We start from the raw sequence: 17,574 nt of genomic DNA on the forward strand, positions 1-17,574 counted from the left end.
ACAAATATGTTAAGATATTAAATTAGGAAGGCTTTAGCATGATGTGCAACACATCTACCACGTGGTAGCTTAGGCGGCACCCAGAAAACACAAGCAGGTAGTCCCCACCTCTGATATTCATTAATCAAATTCAGTCCAAATGACTGTGCCAAGTGGCAAGGTAAAGTCATCTTCTTTCTTGGATATTTCAATCTAAAATTCACAATCATATGGGCCATATGATTGACATGGGATCGACGATTCAATATGAGGCCACTAAAGAGGGGGAACCCTATCCATCCGAAGGTCCTGATTGGCTACATCATCATTCATTGTGGCTCAGATTGAGCCAGCCATCTCCTGCTAAGCTTATAAAGATTTTGGTCTCTTTTTGTGGGAAAATTACACTGAGAAATCAATCAACAGAATCAAAAGCAAATTTTAGTTTAAAGATTGAATAATCAGTGTAGACAAAACAATAACAAAGTGACGAGTTAATCAGAAACATTAGAAAATTTAGAGACAGAGAGAGAGTACCTCAAGCAGGTCATTAAGAGCAGCACGGAGTTCATTCCTAACCGTATGAAAGATGTCAATGTTTTCACTTGTTGCCATAAGGGATTCCTGTACGCGTTCTGATATGAACGGACCAAAATGAGGTTTAACTGAACTGATCCATTCTTCATGGTTTATCTTGAACTCGTACCTACACTTCAACGTGATAATTGCATTATAGAGGAATCCATATTTTTTCCTTTTATTAGGGGGTGGGGGTGGGGGTGGGGGGGGGGAATAAAACGCTATCTTTTACATTGCAAGAGATCACAAACAGTATCGCAGTTCTGGTCAGGATACATACCTCTGAAGCAACCTCATGGCTCTTGAAATGGCAACTAATGATGGTATATTATACTCTAGTTGATCATTGCCTTCACCCATAAAATGCTTCAAACTAGGAACTTTATCCTTAACGTAATCACCAAGGTTTGTATGCCTAATACTTTGACCTAAAATAGAAAGAGGATGAAGTAAACCACTTGATTAAAATCCCATTGAAAAGAAAGCAGGCAGAACCATTGTAGAGGACTACATGCCACACGATCAAGAATTTACCTCCAAACAACTTTTCAATAGACTTAAGAAGAACCTGAGTCACACGATCACTGGGAATGCTCAGAAGTTGGAAACAATCATCCGGAACAATAATGTGGCTTGGTTGTACCGTCTCCACATTAGGCAATTGCTGTAAAACACGCCCTACTTGATTCAAGATCACAGGATCCCTTGCAAACCATCCTAGATGACGAATGTGTCAACAAATAGAATTGCAGGAAAAAGGTCCCAAGAGAACCAATAGGCCACTAAACTAAAACACCCACTCTCTGCTACAAGCAGATTTCCACCCAAGTTTAACAGCAAACTGCAAGTATGGAACAATTAGAGAAACAAGCCAAATATTTTTCCTATCTTGTTTAAAGGGTATATCTCCATTACACAGCAACATAGAGAGAACTCCTCTATATGCTCCACTCTTTTTTAGCCACATGGAGTGGCTCTTTTGGATAGACCAACCGTTGGACGGGAAGGGCCAATGTTGAATTAAGCATATGTCAAGTTTCGGCCTCCATCTGCACTATATGACCTATCATGATAGGACATCTACTCTTGTATTCTCAGTGGTAGACTTAAGTTTCCCAAAATTGAATTTTGAACCAATTTTTTATGCTTCAGATCTCCACATGGGAAAAAGAAATTCATTGAAACTTGCCAGACTGATTGATGATGAAATGGACAACACATCTACAAATTTTGATCCCAAAAATAGCTGCAACATGGTAGGTATTAGGTCTGTCAAGAGAAGCTTCTCTAGACACGCAATACAGTAAAACCAGGCCTTAATATGAGGGATCATTCAGGCTATTAACCATGAGAAAAGAAAAAGCATTTTAGCTCCTTGGGTGTGCCATTGGTTATTCTTTTGTATCCCAAACATTCACTCTATAGACAGGACCGAAAACCCGAACTCTCAGAACGTGCATCCCAGCAGTTCCATTTTGGCTCTCAAACTGCTTGGAACTTGACTTATGAAATGTCACTATTTAGTTCTACTCTATACATCTACTAATAACAGAAAAGATGCTGCAAATAGCATACTGCCATACTATGAGGGGAGGGCAATTTACAACCAGATACCAGTGTCGAAGCTGCAACTCATAGGTGCCTCAGTTGCACATTGTTCTTCCACACTTTAAGTTGTATAACTTCTTCTTCTTCTTCTTTGATAAGTTTATATAGTTTTTGGTGGTATGGTATCACTGGGTACAGAACTTTGTGAATGAATAATATAAGCAGAAGTATGTTTTCCATGACATAAAAATCTAGTATAATGCATAGTACTCACAGATCAATCAAAACTTTTAGCATTGAGCCTGGAAATTTGTCATGGAATGATGAATACAGGATTTGAATAACTGAACAAAATTAGTTGGGTCAAGGCTTGCTTGAGTTGTAGTGATAATTTAAGTCCAGAACAGGTGGGGAAACTCATGCCTCATGGGCTCAAAGTTACATAGTAAATATTGTTAAATAACATAAGGATTAGACAAACCTTAGCCATGCTTCAAAATAATGAAGGATTTTCTTTAAAATAAAAAATATTGAATATGCGTACTAGCAACTTACCAACTGTATCAAAGCTCTGTGCCATAGGAATAACACCCCTAGTAGGAACAATTACATGTGAAGGCCGAAACCCATAAATTCCACAGAATGCTGCAGGGGCTCTTACACTTCCTCCAGTGTCAGTTCCTGCTAGGAAAATGCCAATAGCCAACAGAAGTGTTTGCATGAGTTCCTTCACAACACCTAATAATGAAAATTTCGAAGATAAAAAAACAAAAGACACTGATATCTCAGAGGGAGTGAAAAGTCTCACACCTAAGGAGAAATCTACAAGCTTCGCTGCCACTGCTACAGCAGATCCACTTGAAGATCCTCCAGGTATCCGATCTGGTGCACATGGATTAACAGGTGTTCCATAGTGTGTGTTTTCTCCAAATAGACTGCCATCAAATACTTACGAACGTCATAAAAAGTTATAAAATATTTGACATAAAAATTCAAACACCTCTAAGCATAGTGGAGGGACATTAAGTATAGTTCCTAGTCATATGATAGCTGAAAATCTTCGTGAAGGATGCCAACAAATTATTTACTGTAAAGAACCAAACAGCCAAATCAGCTTGTAAAACAACAAATTAGCAAAGTTTGGGGGATAGGATCCATTCATTATGACTGCTATTAGCCTCAGCATGACTTTGGTGTAGTCCATTGAATTAGACAGTAGAACATGCATATCATACATAAAATAAGTGATGAGTCAAGTACTTGTAATCTATATTACAGATCGTACAGCATAATTATGATACCCAAAAAAAAAAAAAATGAATAGCTCAAAGTCATACCCATATAAGTTGTTTCTGACAGATGCACAGGGGGTAATTGGAGGATATGGCAAGTTGATACCTTATCCATGACAAAACAAACTAAGGGTGGAAGTGGAACCATATGAACCAAATATTCATCTCCGGAAGTATCAAAAAATAAAATGGAACATCAAATTCTCTTTTTCTGAGAGTCTAAAACCAACCTGTAGGCCATTTCATCCATGACAGTTTTTCCAACAGATGTGGCACCAGCGTTCAAGACAGCTAAAACAGCTGGAGCCGTTGAAACGGCAGGCAAGTGGGTCCTGGCCCAATCTGGATTACCATTTCCAGTCACGTATCCTTCAAGATCAAATCTGTTCCCATTAACCCAAAATTTCAGAAGCAGTTCACAAATTGAAAATGTAACAAACAACAAGGAAGAAAAGTAACAGAAAAAGTTCTTAAACTTGGAGAACAAAGCAGGGAGAGAAGAGTGACATGTCTTTGATGGCGAAAGTGAGGCCGTTCAGTGGGAGCTGTTGAGTAGAATCAGTCGATGGAGGACTTAGTACGAATTTCTCCGTGAAAGCTCCGAAATCCGACTCTACCGCCGCCATCTCTAGTACGCAATTCAAATCTCTCTCACTCTCTCTCTCTCTCTTTCTCTCTTCAGGGTTGTCAGTAGCGAGATTTTTTACCGGGAAAGACGAATTGGGCTTACGGAGTACAGAATTCAGATGTTTTGTTGGAGCTTTTCTTCATTTGGGGTACCGGTTCTCTCAGTTTTTATAACTGATTTTCAGAGTGAAGAGTGAAGACACAATAATTGGAGGGAAACGCACCCAAATACCAACTACCATCTGGATATTAGAAAATCGAAATTTTTAAAAGACCATTTTGGCCTCATGTTCGAGTGACGGATGAGAGGATGGAAATTCGATCCATCCTGTGCCCATCCTTCTCCAAAGTCCAAACATTTAGTCACCATCTCCTTCACTACTTGGCTTATATGCTAACCTCATGACTCATGTGTCATGGCTCATGATTCATGACTCATGATCCATGCATCTGACATGTTTTCTTCTCCAATCCTATTCCAATTCAATAAAATAAAATCTTCCGCTTGTTTGTATGCATGTCCTCAATCAGGAATATCAAATATTAGTAACATTTGGGCACATCACACCACTACTTAAGTATTACTAAATCAAATAGGAGCGAGGTTTTATGCACGGCCATGTATGTATACAATCATGTCTTTCAACCGTTAAATGCAGGGTAAGGGCAGAAGTATAATAAAACACCCCTTCTTTCCCCCCCCCCCCCCCCAAACCAACAGTTGAAGGCATGACCATGTACCTACACGACCATACATAACCATGTTTTACTCTCCATACCAACAAAACACACTAACTCTAACAACTGATATGATACATAGAAACAGTTTATCAGCCCACAGGTGATCCCAAGAAGATTTGCTCTCTTCAATCACAAAATAGTTACCACTGGTTAATTAGTGGGAGTGTCTAAATGAGACTTCTATAGGTGTATTTGAACTTGTAACTGATTTTTTAACCTTTAAAAAAAAAAAAAAACTTGTAATTGATTGACATGTATCCTATTCTCAGAACTCTTCCAGTCAAGGGTAAAAAAGATTTAAAAACTAATTTAAAAGTGATTTATCATCATGTCATTATTAAAAGTTATCAATGTCTTTGAACATTTTTCAAATACAAATGAAATGACAGGATTTACCCTCATTGAAGAAAAAAAGAGTGTACACAGTGCACAAGGTTCCTGCCACTGTGGGGCCTAGGGAGGATCATAATGTATGCAACCTTTACCCCTGCTTTCGCAGAGAGGTTATTTCCAGACTTGAACCTGTGACCACTTAGTACACCGGTGGTGTTTCATCAAACCTTTGACTATGGATGACAAACTATACCCAGGTTAAATCCCATACAAGGTGTGTTTACACAGATCAAAATGTTTGAGACCTGAAGAGTAGGCAATATACATTTGTGGAGATTTTGGGTACAATTGTTTCAACTAGAAGCCCTCTGTGCAGGTAAAATTTTACAATGCATAATGCACATACTCTTCATTCACCATCTCCCAAATCCTCTTAAAAAAGGATCTAGGTTTTGTTCATGTACATTGGTTCCCTCACTAGTTACATCAAGAGTACCAAGACCCAAAGACAGCAAGTAACCTTCGTTGTAAGCTGTTGAACTAGACTTCACTATTGAGAAGGGGGGGGGTGTGAATTAGTAGTAACAAAAATGATTTCCAAAATCAAAGTCCCACTGACAGTCAACTATTCACTGCACACACACACACTGGCTACCAAGAGCTGATCTAAGTGACTTATAAGCACCACTAGATGGGGCACCCCATTGGCCAGCTACAATTCATGTGTACTCTCGCCTTCCACCAAGATTGGTAAGGCCAACCAAGAGTAGCACACCCACTCTGCAAGCATCACAACACTTCACAAAGTATAAAAACAAACTACAACACACAAATATATGTGGTTCAGCAATAAACCTATATCCATGGTGCAATACCCATATTGGGTTTCTTATTTGCACGAATACTCTCCAACATTGCAATAACAGATATGGCTTCGGTCCTTGATCATACAAGAACGAAGGGCACCTACCCCAATAACTCACAGTCCCTACTGTGAGTACCTAAGTCTGTTTAGGCTTTTTATCAAACACCTTATAAGTTACTCATAAGGGTTTTGCAATGCAATAAATTGGTTGAAAATAAAAACCCCAATCCTAACATCGATTAACTAGGCATTCACAACATTAAACAACATGCCCTAGGATGTAATAAATTAAATGTTGGATAGAAATCACCTAAGTGGGCTAGCCACTTGAAGTTATCCACTCACAAACATCACCAGAAGCACCTCCAAGCTCACAGACATCCAAAATGATGAACTCAAGCAATCTTTAAGTGATTCCATGCATTCAAATGCATTAAGCATAAAAAACCCTCACAAAACCAATTTTATAGGCACACATGTGCTCTCCTAAGCATCCTAATGTGTTATTCTCGTTTTTGGAAAATCCCCAACTTGAATCACTCCTTTTGGAGTTGTGTAGGCAAAGTTATATCCATTCCCTTGTACAGGGGCAAAACTATCAATTTAGAATCTTTAATGACATTTTGGGGTTCACTAATAATTTCGTGGGTGATATAAGTATCCCAACAGGTTAGATGTCATCTTGACCATTGGATCTTGATTCAAAAGTGTTGATAAAACCTTGATCGTCGGATTAAATGTGAGATGTGTGGTTCAGATCAAACAAAAACAGAAACTTTTAAGTGAACCTTTTCGCATGTGTTCAATTAGAACATTTAATTCCAACACAAAAAAAATTAGAACATTTAATTGACTCTGTGTAGCACCACTTGATCAGAATCAACACCTCCGTGGCTCAATCTTGTCCGTTTATTTCAAACCATTGAACTTCTTAATTTTGCAACCAAGCCCCTGTTCCAATTTCTACAAATTATTTCGATGCCCCTACCAAATTTGGAGTTTATTTTTAAAGGTTTTTGACTGTTCATACTTGCAAAAAGAAGGACATTTCACTTACGAAGCTTCTGTAGGTGAAATCTTCAAGAAAAATTCTAAGACATGAAGCTTATGCCTTGCCGCAAGTGGATTATCTTCTTCTATTTCTCTCCTTCTCTGTTTCTGCAGCACAAAGAGGTAAGTGGTGTGTTGGATATTCCTCCCCCCCATTCCCCATCTTTTCTTCCCCTCCTCTCGGCCAGTAGGGATTCTATTCTTAAACCCCCAAACTTCTGCTTTTCTTCTAGCCTATTCTCTGTCAAATTTCGATCTTGGCTTGCAGCCAATTCTTGGCCTGCACCAATAAACATGAAGCAACATGAATGTTGGCCTTGGCATTTAGTTCCTTTCATTTTTTGGATATTTTAGATCTCATGTCTAACTAGTTTTCATCTTGTATATATATATTGGAACTGCAAACAGTAGATCATGTTTGTAGTTGAGTATCTAGCCCAGGTTGCATATAGGTTACAAAGTAGTGGTAGAGTATCTAAGTTTCTTCCCTGTTAATATTTCTTTTGTTCTATTCTCATTATATATATAGAGAGAGGGATTGGCATGCTAGCAGGCAATACCAATGGGGGCGTGTGATGGGGCATCATACAGGAGGGGCAGGGGTCATTTCGAAAGGGGGGGGGGGGGGGGAAAGAGTGATATAGACATACACGCAGATGGTGTGCCAAGACTTTTCCAATATATACGATGATATTGTGAAATTTACATTCCCTCCAGGTTCATATGTGTCATGCACCCAATCATTCATAATATCAGGAAGAAGTAATAATCATCCTCAACTAAATCCTTAGTTTCAATACTCTCCTTTGTTTATGGAAGTGACAAAGGATATGAAGTTCCTACTAAGAGGTGGAGCAGATTACTGGTTAGCCACCAAATGCTGCACAATGCCACATAATAAATACAGTTATTTTAGGCTGTGTTTGCTATGCATTCTTGGAATGCATTCCAGGTCAATTTTGCATTCTTGGGTGATAAAAATAGTTGTTTTTATCGTCTGAGAATGCGAAATCGACCTGGAATGTATTCCAAGAATGCATACCAAACACAACCTCAGTCTACATACCAATAAAACACAATATTTACTCATAGAAACAGGTTTATCAGCCCGCATGTGATCCCAACAGGATTTTCTTTTTTCAGTTATGAAATAGTTAGTACTGGTTAATTAATTGGGTAAAACACTTTTATCATCCAAACCTGAGGCACCTTTTTCCTTTCCTCAACTACAAAGCTCTTTCCCACGCAGTAGGAATTCTAAAAATAGCACCACCAGTGAGCAGTTGTTTTCCTCTTCTTTTCTGTTCATTAAAGACTTCAGTTAGAAGAAAACTCAAGGTCAGAAGATTTAGACGGCTCCGATCTAGAAACTTTGGTTGAATTTCAGCCCTGGATTGCAAATCCCTCCCCCATAAAAAAGAAGAAGGAAAATAACCTAAAAGGAGAAGAGAGCAACACTGGATCTTATGGCAAAGGGCTTCCTCATTCATGAGATAAAGGGATACCGGTACTGTTTCATTGAACCTTTGACTATGGATGTCAAACTATACCCAGGCTAATCCCATCCAATATGTTTTTATACAGATCAAACTGTTAGAGACCAGAGGAATAGGTAGCATACATTTGGGGAGATTTTGGATACAATTATTTCAACCAGAGGCCATCTGCCCAGATAAAAATATACAATGCATAATGCACATACTCTTCATTAACCATCATCCAAACCTTTATAAAGAAGATCTAGTGTTTGTTTATGTACGTCGGTTCCCTCATTAGTTACATCAAGAGTACCATGACCCAAAGACCCCAAGTAAACTTTGTCATAAGCTTTAATAGTTAGACCTGCAGCAAGGAACTGTTCTACCTCATTTACAAAGCGTTCTGTAGTTTCCATTAAGAACCCTTTTGCAGCATCAGATACCAAAGCCTTGAACTCTTCTCGTTTTTATTCAGGTGTACATTACAAAGTTCAAGTTCATTTCTGCAATATAATTTAGAAAAAGTATAAATTCTTGGCTTGCTCATACAAACAATTTTGTCAGCTTGACCATATTTATGATTCTTACATGAACCTTTCAAAAAAACTAATTTTTAATGAGCCTGCAGGTGTTCACAGTACTAATGTTTTTCGTATTACAAAGTAAAATGGTACGTTGGATGGTTAAACAATAAACACCATCAGATAAGCTACCTCCCATTTAAAAAAAAAAAAACTTCCCATATGATATTGAAATTTACTGTTTCATGAAAGATCCAACCATATGTGATGTACAAGAATCTCCACATCCTCCACCTATAAAAGCATTCATAAAGAAAAAACCACAGCTAGAATCTTGTCGTGAAAGGAGAGAAAATAAGGAGCAGGTAAACCATTCAAAAAGAGGCCCAACCCAATTGCTTAAGCTAGAGAGGCACAACTGGTATTTGAAGGCATCCAAGGTCCCAAAGTTTCCCAATGTGGGATTATTCCCAGCACTCCCCCTCATGTGTTACCCTTCTATTGGGTTGTAGAACACATGGCATAAGTGGCCCCTCTTTTGGATGAATGTATGCAGATGATCATTACTGGTTGCCCTGGTGGCTCTTATACCATCAAATTTGAGAAGACAGTACTGCAGCAGCAAAACTGATTACATTGCTAGAATCCATTGAATGGTTTAAATAAAAGTTACAACGAAAAGAAATAGAAACCCAGCCTGAAATAGAAACCTGGTCTAACACAATACTATCCTTCATAAACTAAATCCATACATATCGATACAACAATGAGTTGTCCCTTGTTACTATTTCTTCTTACAAATGGACTTGCTGTTTACCTTGAATTGTACAAAGAGACAACTTCAGAAACTCATTCTTTGAGCAATTTCAATCTGTTCCTTCAAAGAACCATCAAGTTTCTCGACAAGATTCAATAAAAAACCATCTGCACCATGCTTGGCCAATAGAGACACTGCCACCGGAAGGTTATCATACATTCCCAGAGGTATATTCACCTGCAATTTAGAAGTAACACATGAAGTATCACATCTGTTACAAACATTCTCTAATAACTAGGATGAGATACAATCGTCTTTTGCTGTTAAATGGCAGGGCTAGGGGATACTACCTGGCAAAACCCAGAAACACTAGCGATAGACAGCAAGCTGAATGCTCTAGCACCAAAATTTTCAACTGTAACATTCTCTGTTTGCAACTTCAATGGAGGCCCAGGAACTGTAGGAATAGCAAGTATACCAAATTCCTACAAAACAATTGCAGAAAGGCATAAGTGAACAGAAGTGAGATCATAAGCATCAATTTTACAGCAGCAGGTAGAGTCCAATTTAAGCAAACTTCCCCAAGAATTTCATGTACATTCCAGTGAATTAATCAGCAAACTTATATCTCAACTCGAGTAATCAACAGTGCTTCAAACCAGTCGGTTTTTTTTGGGGGTGGAGATGGTGGTGTTGTGCTCATCACTTGAAGAAAACTGCAGTCTCAAAGAACTTTTCTTTTGTTTAAGAAATTTTCCCTCATTTGCCCTTTGGTTAGAATTCTTGTTTCTGACTCTCCTCTTAGGAGGTGTTTGGTACTCTCTCTGTTTATTTTGTTGTTGTCTTTGTTGTTATCAAAGAAGGGGAAATTTGGTGGTAAAACATCCAAGGTTTAGATGTTTTTTGTCAAATAATTAATTCAGAAGAAGGTCAGTAATTTCAGTTATTTAAATTCCTAAATGAATATATTTGAATAAATTGAAAGATATTTATAAAGAGATTAGTTATTTAAGATTTAAATTACACAAAATATCAATTCCAAAAGAATTGATGACGATGCCAGGTTGCTTAGCTGGTTACAGTCATAGCGCTGTTTACAGAATGTTGGATTGAATTCTATCTCCATATACCAACTTGTGAACTTATCACCAACCACAAGTCCCTTCCCAGCCCCCCCACCAAAATATACAAATATGTTAAGATATTAAATTTAGGGAAGGCTTTAGCATGATGTGCAGCACATCTACCATGTGGTAGCTTAGGAGGCACCAAGAAAACACAAGTAGGTAGTCCCCACCTCTGATAGTCATTTATCAAATTCAGTCCAAATGATTGTGCCAAATGGCAAGGTAAATTCATCTTCTTTCTTGCATATTTCAATCTAAAATTCACAATCATATGGGCCATATGATTAACATGGGATCGACGGCTCAATATGAGGCCATTAAAGAGGGGAAACCCTATCCATCTGAAGGTCTTGATTGGCCACATCATCACTCAATGTGGCTCAATTCATCTCCTGCTAAGCTTATAAAGATTTGTTCCTTTTTTGTGGGAAAATTACACTGAGAAATTAATCAACAGAATCAAAAGCAAATTTTAGTTTAAAGATTGAATAATCAGTACAGACAAACATGACCTATTTAGTTAATTATATAACATACAGACCCAAGGAAAATTTATTAATCAAACAAAACAATAACAAAGTAAGAAGTTAATCAGAAACATTACAAAATCTTGAGAGAGAGTACCTCAAGCAGGTCATTAAGAGCAGCACGGAGTTCATTCCTAACCGTATGAAAGTTGTCAATGTTTTCACTTGTTGCCATAAGGCATTCCTGTACTTGTTCTGATATGTACGGACCAAAATCAGGTTTAACTGAACTGATCCATTCTTCATGGTTAATTTTGAACTCATACCTACACTTCAACATGATAATTGCATTATAGAGAAATCAATATTGTTTCCTTTTTTTTTTTAATTTTTTTGGAGGGGGGGGGGGGGGAAAGAAAATGCTATCTTTTACATTGCAAGACATCACAAACAGTATCGCAGTTCTGTTCAGGATACATACCTCACATGCATACTCCTGGCTCTTGACATGGCAACTAATGATGGTATATTAGACTCTAGTTGATCATTGCCTTCACCCATAAATTGCTTCAAACTTGGAACTTTATCCTTAATGTAATCACCAAGGTTTGTATGCCTAATAATTTGACCTAAAATAGAAAGAGGATGAAGTAAACCACTTAATTAAAATCCCATTGAAAAGAATGCAGGCAGAACCATTGTCAAGGACTGCATGCCACACGATCAAGAATTTACCTCCAAACAACTTTTCAATAGACTTAAGAAGAACCTGGGTCACACGATCACTGGGAATGCTCAGAAGTCGGAAACAATCATCTGCAACAATAACGTGACTTGGTTGTACCATCTCCACATTAGGCAATTGCTGTAGAACACGCCCTACTTGATTCAAGATCACAGGATCCCTTGCAAACCATCCTAGATGACGAATGTGTCAACAAATAGAATTGCAGGAAAAAGGTCCCAAGATAACTAATAAACCACTAAACTACAACACACTCTCTCTGCTACAAGCAGACTTCATCCAAGTTTAACATCAAACTGCAAGTATAGTACGATTAGTGAAACAAGCCAAATATTTTTCCTACCTTGTTTAAAGGGTATATATTCATTACACAGCACCATAGAGAGCACCATAGAGAGCACTCCTCTATATGCTCCACTCTTTTTGAGTCACATGGAGTAGCTCCTTTGGATAGACCAACCGTTGGACGAGCAGGCCCAACGTTGAATTAGGCATATGTCAAGTTTTGGCCCCCATCTGCACTATATGACCTATCATGATAGGACATCTACTATTGTATTCTCAGTGGTAAACTTAAGTTGCCCAAAGTTTAATTTTCAACCAATTTTTTATGCTTCATATCTCCACATGTGAAGAAGGATTTCATTGAAACTTGCCAGACTGATTGATGACGAACTGGACAACACATACTATAAATTTTGATCCCAAAAATAGCTGCAACATGGTAGATATTGGGCCCGTCGAGAGAAGCTTCTCTGGATGGGCAATACAGTAAAATCATGCCTTAATATGAGGGATCATTCAGGCTATTAACCATGAGAAAAGAAAAAGCACTTTAGCTTCTTGGGTGTGCCATTGGTTTTTCTTTTGTATCCCAAACATTCACTCTATAGACAAGACAGCAAACTCGATCTCTCAGAACGTGGATCCCAGCAGTTCCATTTTGGCTCTCAAACTGCTTGGAACTTGACTTACGAAATGTCTCTATTTAGTTCTACTCTATAGATCCACTAATAACAGAAAAGATGCTGCAAATAGAACACTGCTATACTATGAGGGGAGGGCAATTTACAACGAGACACCAGTATTGAAGTTGCAACTCATAGGTGCCTCAGTTGCACATTGTACTTTCACACTTTAAGTTGTATAACCACTTCTTCTTCTTTGATAAGTTTAAGTTATATAATTTTTGGTGGTATGGTATCACTGGGTACAAAACTTTGTGAATGAATATAAAGAGAACTATGTTTTCCGTGACATAAAAATCTAGCAGAATGCATAGTACTCACAGATCAATCAAAACTTTTTAGTATTGAGCCTGGAAATTTGTCATGGAATGATGAATACAGGATTTGAATAACTGAACAAAACTAGTTGGGTCAAGGCTGCTTGAGTTGTGGTGAGAATTTAAGTCCAGAACAGGTGGGGAACCTCATGCCTCATGGCCTCAAAGTTGCATAGTAAATATTGTTAAATAACATAAGGATTAGACAAACCTTAGCCATGCTTCAAAATACTGTGAAGGATTTTCTTTAAAATAAAATATATTGAATATGCGTACTAGCAACTTACCAATTGTATCAAAGCTCTGTGCCAGAGGAATAACACCACTAGTAGGAACAATTGCATGTGAAGGCCGAAACCCATAAATTCCACAGAATGCTGCAGGGGCTCTTACACTTCCTCCAGTGTCAGTTCCTGCTAGGAAAATGCCAATAGCCAACAGAAGTGTTTGCATGAGTCCCTTCACAACACCTAATAATGAAAATTTCAGAAAAAAAAGAAGAAAAAAGACACCGATATCTGAGAGGGAGTGAAAAGTCTCACACCTAAGGAGAAATCTACAAGCTTCGCTGCCACTACTACAGCAGATCCACTTGAAGATCCTCCAGGTATCCGATCTGGTGCACATGGATTAACGGGTGTTCCGTAGTATGTGTTTTCTCCAAATAGACTGCCATCAAATACTTAGGAACGTCATAAAAAGGTATGAAATATTTGACATAAAAACTCAAACAGCTCTAAATTACACCATTAAGGTATCCCCAACATAACATTAAGTACAGTTCCTAGTCATACGATAGCTGAAAATCATAGTGAAGGATGCTGACAATTTATTTACTGTAAAGAACCAAACAGCCAAATCAACTTGTAAAACAACAAATTAGCATATTTTGGGGGCAAGGATCCATTCATTATGACTGCTAATAGCGTCAGCATGACTTGGGTGTAGTCCATTGAAATAGACAGTAGAACATGCATATCATAAATGAAATAAGTGACGAGTCAAGTACTTGTAATCTATATTACAGATCGTACAGCATAATTATGAAACCCAAAAATAAAAATAAAAAAATGAATAGCTTAAAGTCATGCTCATATAAGTTGTTTCTGACAGATGCACCGGGGGTAATTGGAGGATATGGCAAGTTGATACCTTACCCATGACAAGACAAACTAAGGGTGGAAGTGGAACCATATGAACCAAAAATTCATCTCCGGAAGTGTAAGAAAAATAAAATGGAACATCAATTTCTCTTTTCCTGAGATTCTAAAACCAACCTTAAGGCCATTTCATCCATGACAGTTTTTCCAACACATGTGGCACCAGCATTCAAGATAGCTAAAACAGCGGTAGCCGTTGAAACAGCAGGCAAGTGGGTCCTGGCCCAATCCGGATTACCATTTCCAGTCACGTATCCTTCAACATCAAATCTGTTTCCATTAACCCAAAATTTCTGAAGCAGTTCACAAAATTGAAAATGTAACAAACAAGAAGGAAGAAAAGTAACAGAAAAAGTTCTTAAAATTGGAGAACAAAGCAGGGAGAGAAGAGTGACATGTCTTTGATGGCGAAAGTGAGGCCGTTCAGTGGGAGTTGTTGAGTAGAATCAGTCGATGGAGGACTTAGTACGAATTTCTCCGTGAAAGCTCCGAAATCCGACTCTACCGCCGCCATCTCAAGTACGCAATTCAAAACTCTGTCAAGACGAATTGGGTTTACAGAGTACAGAATTCAGATACTTTGTTGGAGCCTTTCTTCATTTGGGCTACTGGTTCTCTCAGTTTTTATAACTGATTTCCAGAGTGAAGACAGGAAAGAATTGGAGGGAAACGCGCCCAAGTACCAACTACCATCTGGATATTGTATTATGCCATCGTGGAAAATCGAAATTTAAAAAGACCATTTTGGCCTCATGCTCGCGTGACGGATGAGAGAATGGAAATTCGATCCATCCTGTGTCAGGTCCGGAAGAAAACACAAACCATGAGAGGACGAAGATGTCATCATCCTCTATTCCTTCTCCAAAGTCCAAACATTTTATATAACTCTTGCTTCTATTCGCTTAGTCACCATCTACTTCACTACTTGGCTTATATGCTAACCTCATGACTCATGTGTCATGGCTCATGACTCATGTCTCATGATCCATGCATCTGACATGTTTTCTTCTCCAACCCTAAATCCTAATCCAATTCAATTGAATAAAATAAAATAAAAAATCTCCTCCTTGTTCGTATGCATGTCCTTAATCAGAAATATCAAATATTAGTAACATTTGGGCACATCGCACCACTACTTGGGTATCACAAGATCAAAAAATATACATAGGACCGAGTTTTATGCAAGGCCATGTACATATACAATCGTGTCTTTCAACCATTGAATGCAAGATAAGGACAAAAGTGTAATAAAAGACCCCTTCTTTTTCCCAACCAACAGTTGAAGGCATGACCATGTACATACACGACCATACATACCCTTTTTTTTGTTTTTTTGTGATGGAACATACATAGCCATGTTTTACTCTCTATACTAACAAAACACAATAATTCTAACAACTGATATGATACATAGAAACAGTTTATCAGCCCACAGGTGATCCCAAGAAGATTTGCTCTTTATGATACTTCTGTAGGTGTATGTAGAACTTGTAACTGAATTTTTAATAATAAAAATAATAAAAAAACTTGTACCTGATTGACGCATATCTTATTCTCAAAACTCTTTAAGTGAGAGGTAAAAAACATTTTAGAAATAATTTAAAAGTGATTTATCATCATGTCATTATTAAAAGTTAGCATTGTCTTTGCACATTTTTCAAGTACAAATGAAATGAAAGATTTACCCTCGTTGAAGAAAAAAAGTGTTAAAAAAAAAGAGCATACATAGTGCAAGAGGCTCCTGCCACTGCGGGGCTTGGGGAGGGCCGTAATGTACGTAGCCTTACCCCTGCTTTAGCAGAGAGGTTGTTTCCAGACTTGAACCCGTGATCACTTGGTACACCGGTGGTGTTTCATCGAACCTTTGACTATGGATGTCAAACTATACCCAAGTTAAATTCCACACAAGGTGTGTTTACACAGATCACAGTGTTTGAGACCTGAACAGTAGGTAGTATACATTTGGGGAGATTTTGGGTACAATTGTTTCAACCAGAGGCCCTCTGCATAGGTAAAATTTTACAATGCGTAATGCACATACTCTTCATTCACCATCACCCAAATCCTCATAAAAAAACAGATCTAGGGTTTTGTTCATGTACAATGGTTCCCTCACTAGTTACATCAAAAGAGTACCAAAACCCAAAAAATATCTAGGGTTTTGTTCTTGTACGGTTTCTGACCTTATAGCTAACTGTGGCTGTAATGAATGTCTTATTAGATCTATATTTGCACAAATGGTTGCTATTGCAATTTTGAAAGTCCATATTTCAAAGTCAATTGCAGGATTCTTTGATCTCGATCTGTGGATTCTGTTGAAAATAGATAACAGGTTTCCAAATGTGAACATTTCTTTGGAAGTTCAAAATCCATCCTAAATTGAAACAGTTTCTTTGGAAAGTATTGTTTGGTGGGGGGAGGGGGGGGAATCCAACTAAGAGGCAACTGGGGTCTTTTGAGGGAATTATTATCCTCTCCAATTCCTAAAGCTCGGTAGTGCGGTAGTGCTACCCTGAGATGCTGACACATGGCAGCTTGGACATCCGACAGTCCGAGCTCAACATAACACACCGTTGGATGTCCGAGCTGCCACGTGTCAGCATCTCCACCTAGCATTGTCGCACTACCGAGCTTTAGGGAATTGGAGAGGATAATTTTCCCTTTTATGGATGCTGATAAATGTGTTTTCTGTAAAACTGAATCCGTGACAGACAAGCACATTTTCCTTTCATGTCGGTTCTCTAAGGTTGTTTGGTTTGCAGGGCCTTTAAGTGTGAGGACTGAAGTCTTTTGGACTCCATCCCTCTTGCACTTGTTTCTTTCCTTTCTATCATATCACATCTAACTAAATTAGATAGAGTTTATTTGTTCCCTGCGAAAATGGTTTCTATGGGAGGGTGTGGCGCCTGCACCCAGGCACATGGGGGCGAAATGACCACCCTGTCCACCATGAAATGGGAATGACGCCCTTGTTGATGCCTATACGCGCTCTGCCATTGGCCTCCGTGCGCACACATGGG

At 38.3% G+C, this 17,574-nt stretch overlaps 3 protein-coding genes across 6 annotated transcripts in view; all 3 read right to left on the minus strand.

Annotated features, from left to right (window-relative positions):
* LOC122672827 (amidase 1-like) overlaps nt 1-4,093 on the minus strand; it is a 58,676-nt gene extending 54,583 nt beyond the window's left edge. For 3 of the 4 annotated variants that reach the window (XM_043870322.1, XM_043870323.1, XM_043870321.1), the window contains exons 1-7: nt 3,906-4,093; nt 3,629-3,781; nt 2,917-3,041; nt 2,662-2,787; nt 1,093-1,275; nt 839-986; nt 517-685 (exon numbers count right to left, since the gene is read on the minus strand). In XM_043870322.1, coding sequence (XP_043726257.1) covers nt 517-685; nt 839-986; nt 1,093-1,275; nt 2,662-2,787; nt 2,917-3,041; nt 3,629-3,781; nt 3,906-4,024 — 1,023 coding nt within the window. In that variant the 5' untranslated portion in view covers nt 4,025-4,093. The remainder of the gene's footprint in view (nt 1-516; nt 686-838; nt 987-1,092; nt 1,276-2,661; nt 2,788-2,916; nt 3,042-3,628; nt 3,782-3,905) is intronic. The other variant, XM_043870320.1, reaches the window with a different exon arrangement.
* The window catches only part of LOC122672830 (amidase 1-like), a 69,681-nt gene extending 54,583 nt beyond the window's left edge, over nt 1-15,098 (minus strand). Inside the window, exons 1-9 of the mRNA XM_043870327.1 lie at nt 14,950-15,098; nt 14,672-14,824; nt 13,939-14,063; nt 13,682-13,807; nt 12,100-12,282; nt 11,846-11,993; nt 11,522-11,690; nt 10,121-10,255; nt 9,831-10,007 (exon numbers count right to left, since the gene is read on the minus strand). Of these exons, the coding sequence (XP_043726262.1) occupies nt 9,855-10,007; nt 10,121-10,255; nt 11,522-11,690; nt 11,846-11,993; nt 12,100-12,282; nt 13,682-13,807; nt 13,939-14,063; nt 14,672-14,824; nt 14,950-15,068 (1,311 nt within the window). The 5' untranslated portion in view covers nt 15,069-15,098 and the 3' untranslated portion in view covers nt 9,831-9,854. The remainder of the gene's footprint in view (nt 1-9,830; nt 10,008-10,120; nt 10,256-11,521; nt 11,691-11,845; nt 11,994-12,099; nt 12,283-13,681; nt 13,808-13,938; nt 14,064-14,671; nt 14,825-14,949) is intronic.
* LOC122672831 (amidase 1-like) overlaps nt 1-17,574 on the minus strand; it is an 81,357-nt gene that overhangs the window by 23,884 nt on the left and 39,899 nt on the right. The window lies entirely within an intron of this gene.

Source organism: Telopea speciosissima, chromosome 8 (genome assembly GCF_018873765.1).
Source record: "Telopea speciosissima isolate NSW1024214 ecotype Mountain lineage chromosome 8, Tspe_v1, whole genome shotgun sequence".
NCBI classification, from domain to species: domain Eukaryota; kingdom Viridiplantae; phylum Streptophyta; class Magnoliopsida; order Proteales; family Proteaceae; genus Telopea; species Telopea speciosissima.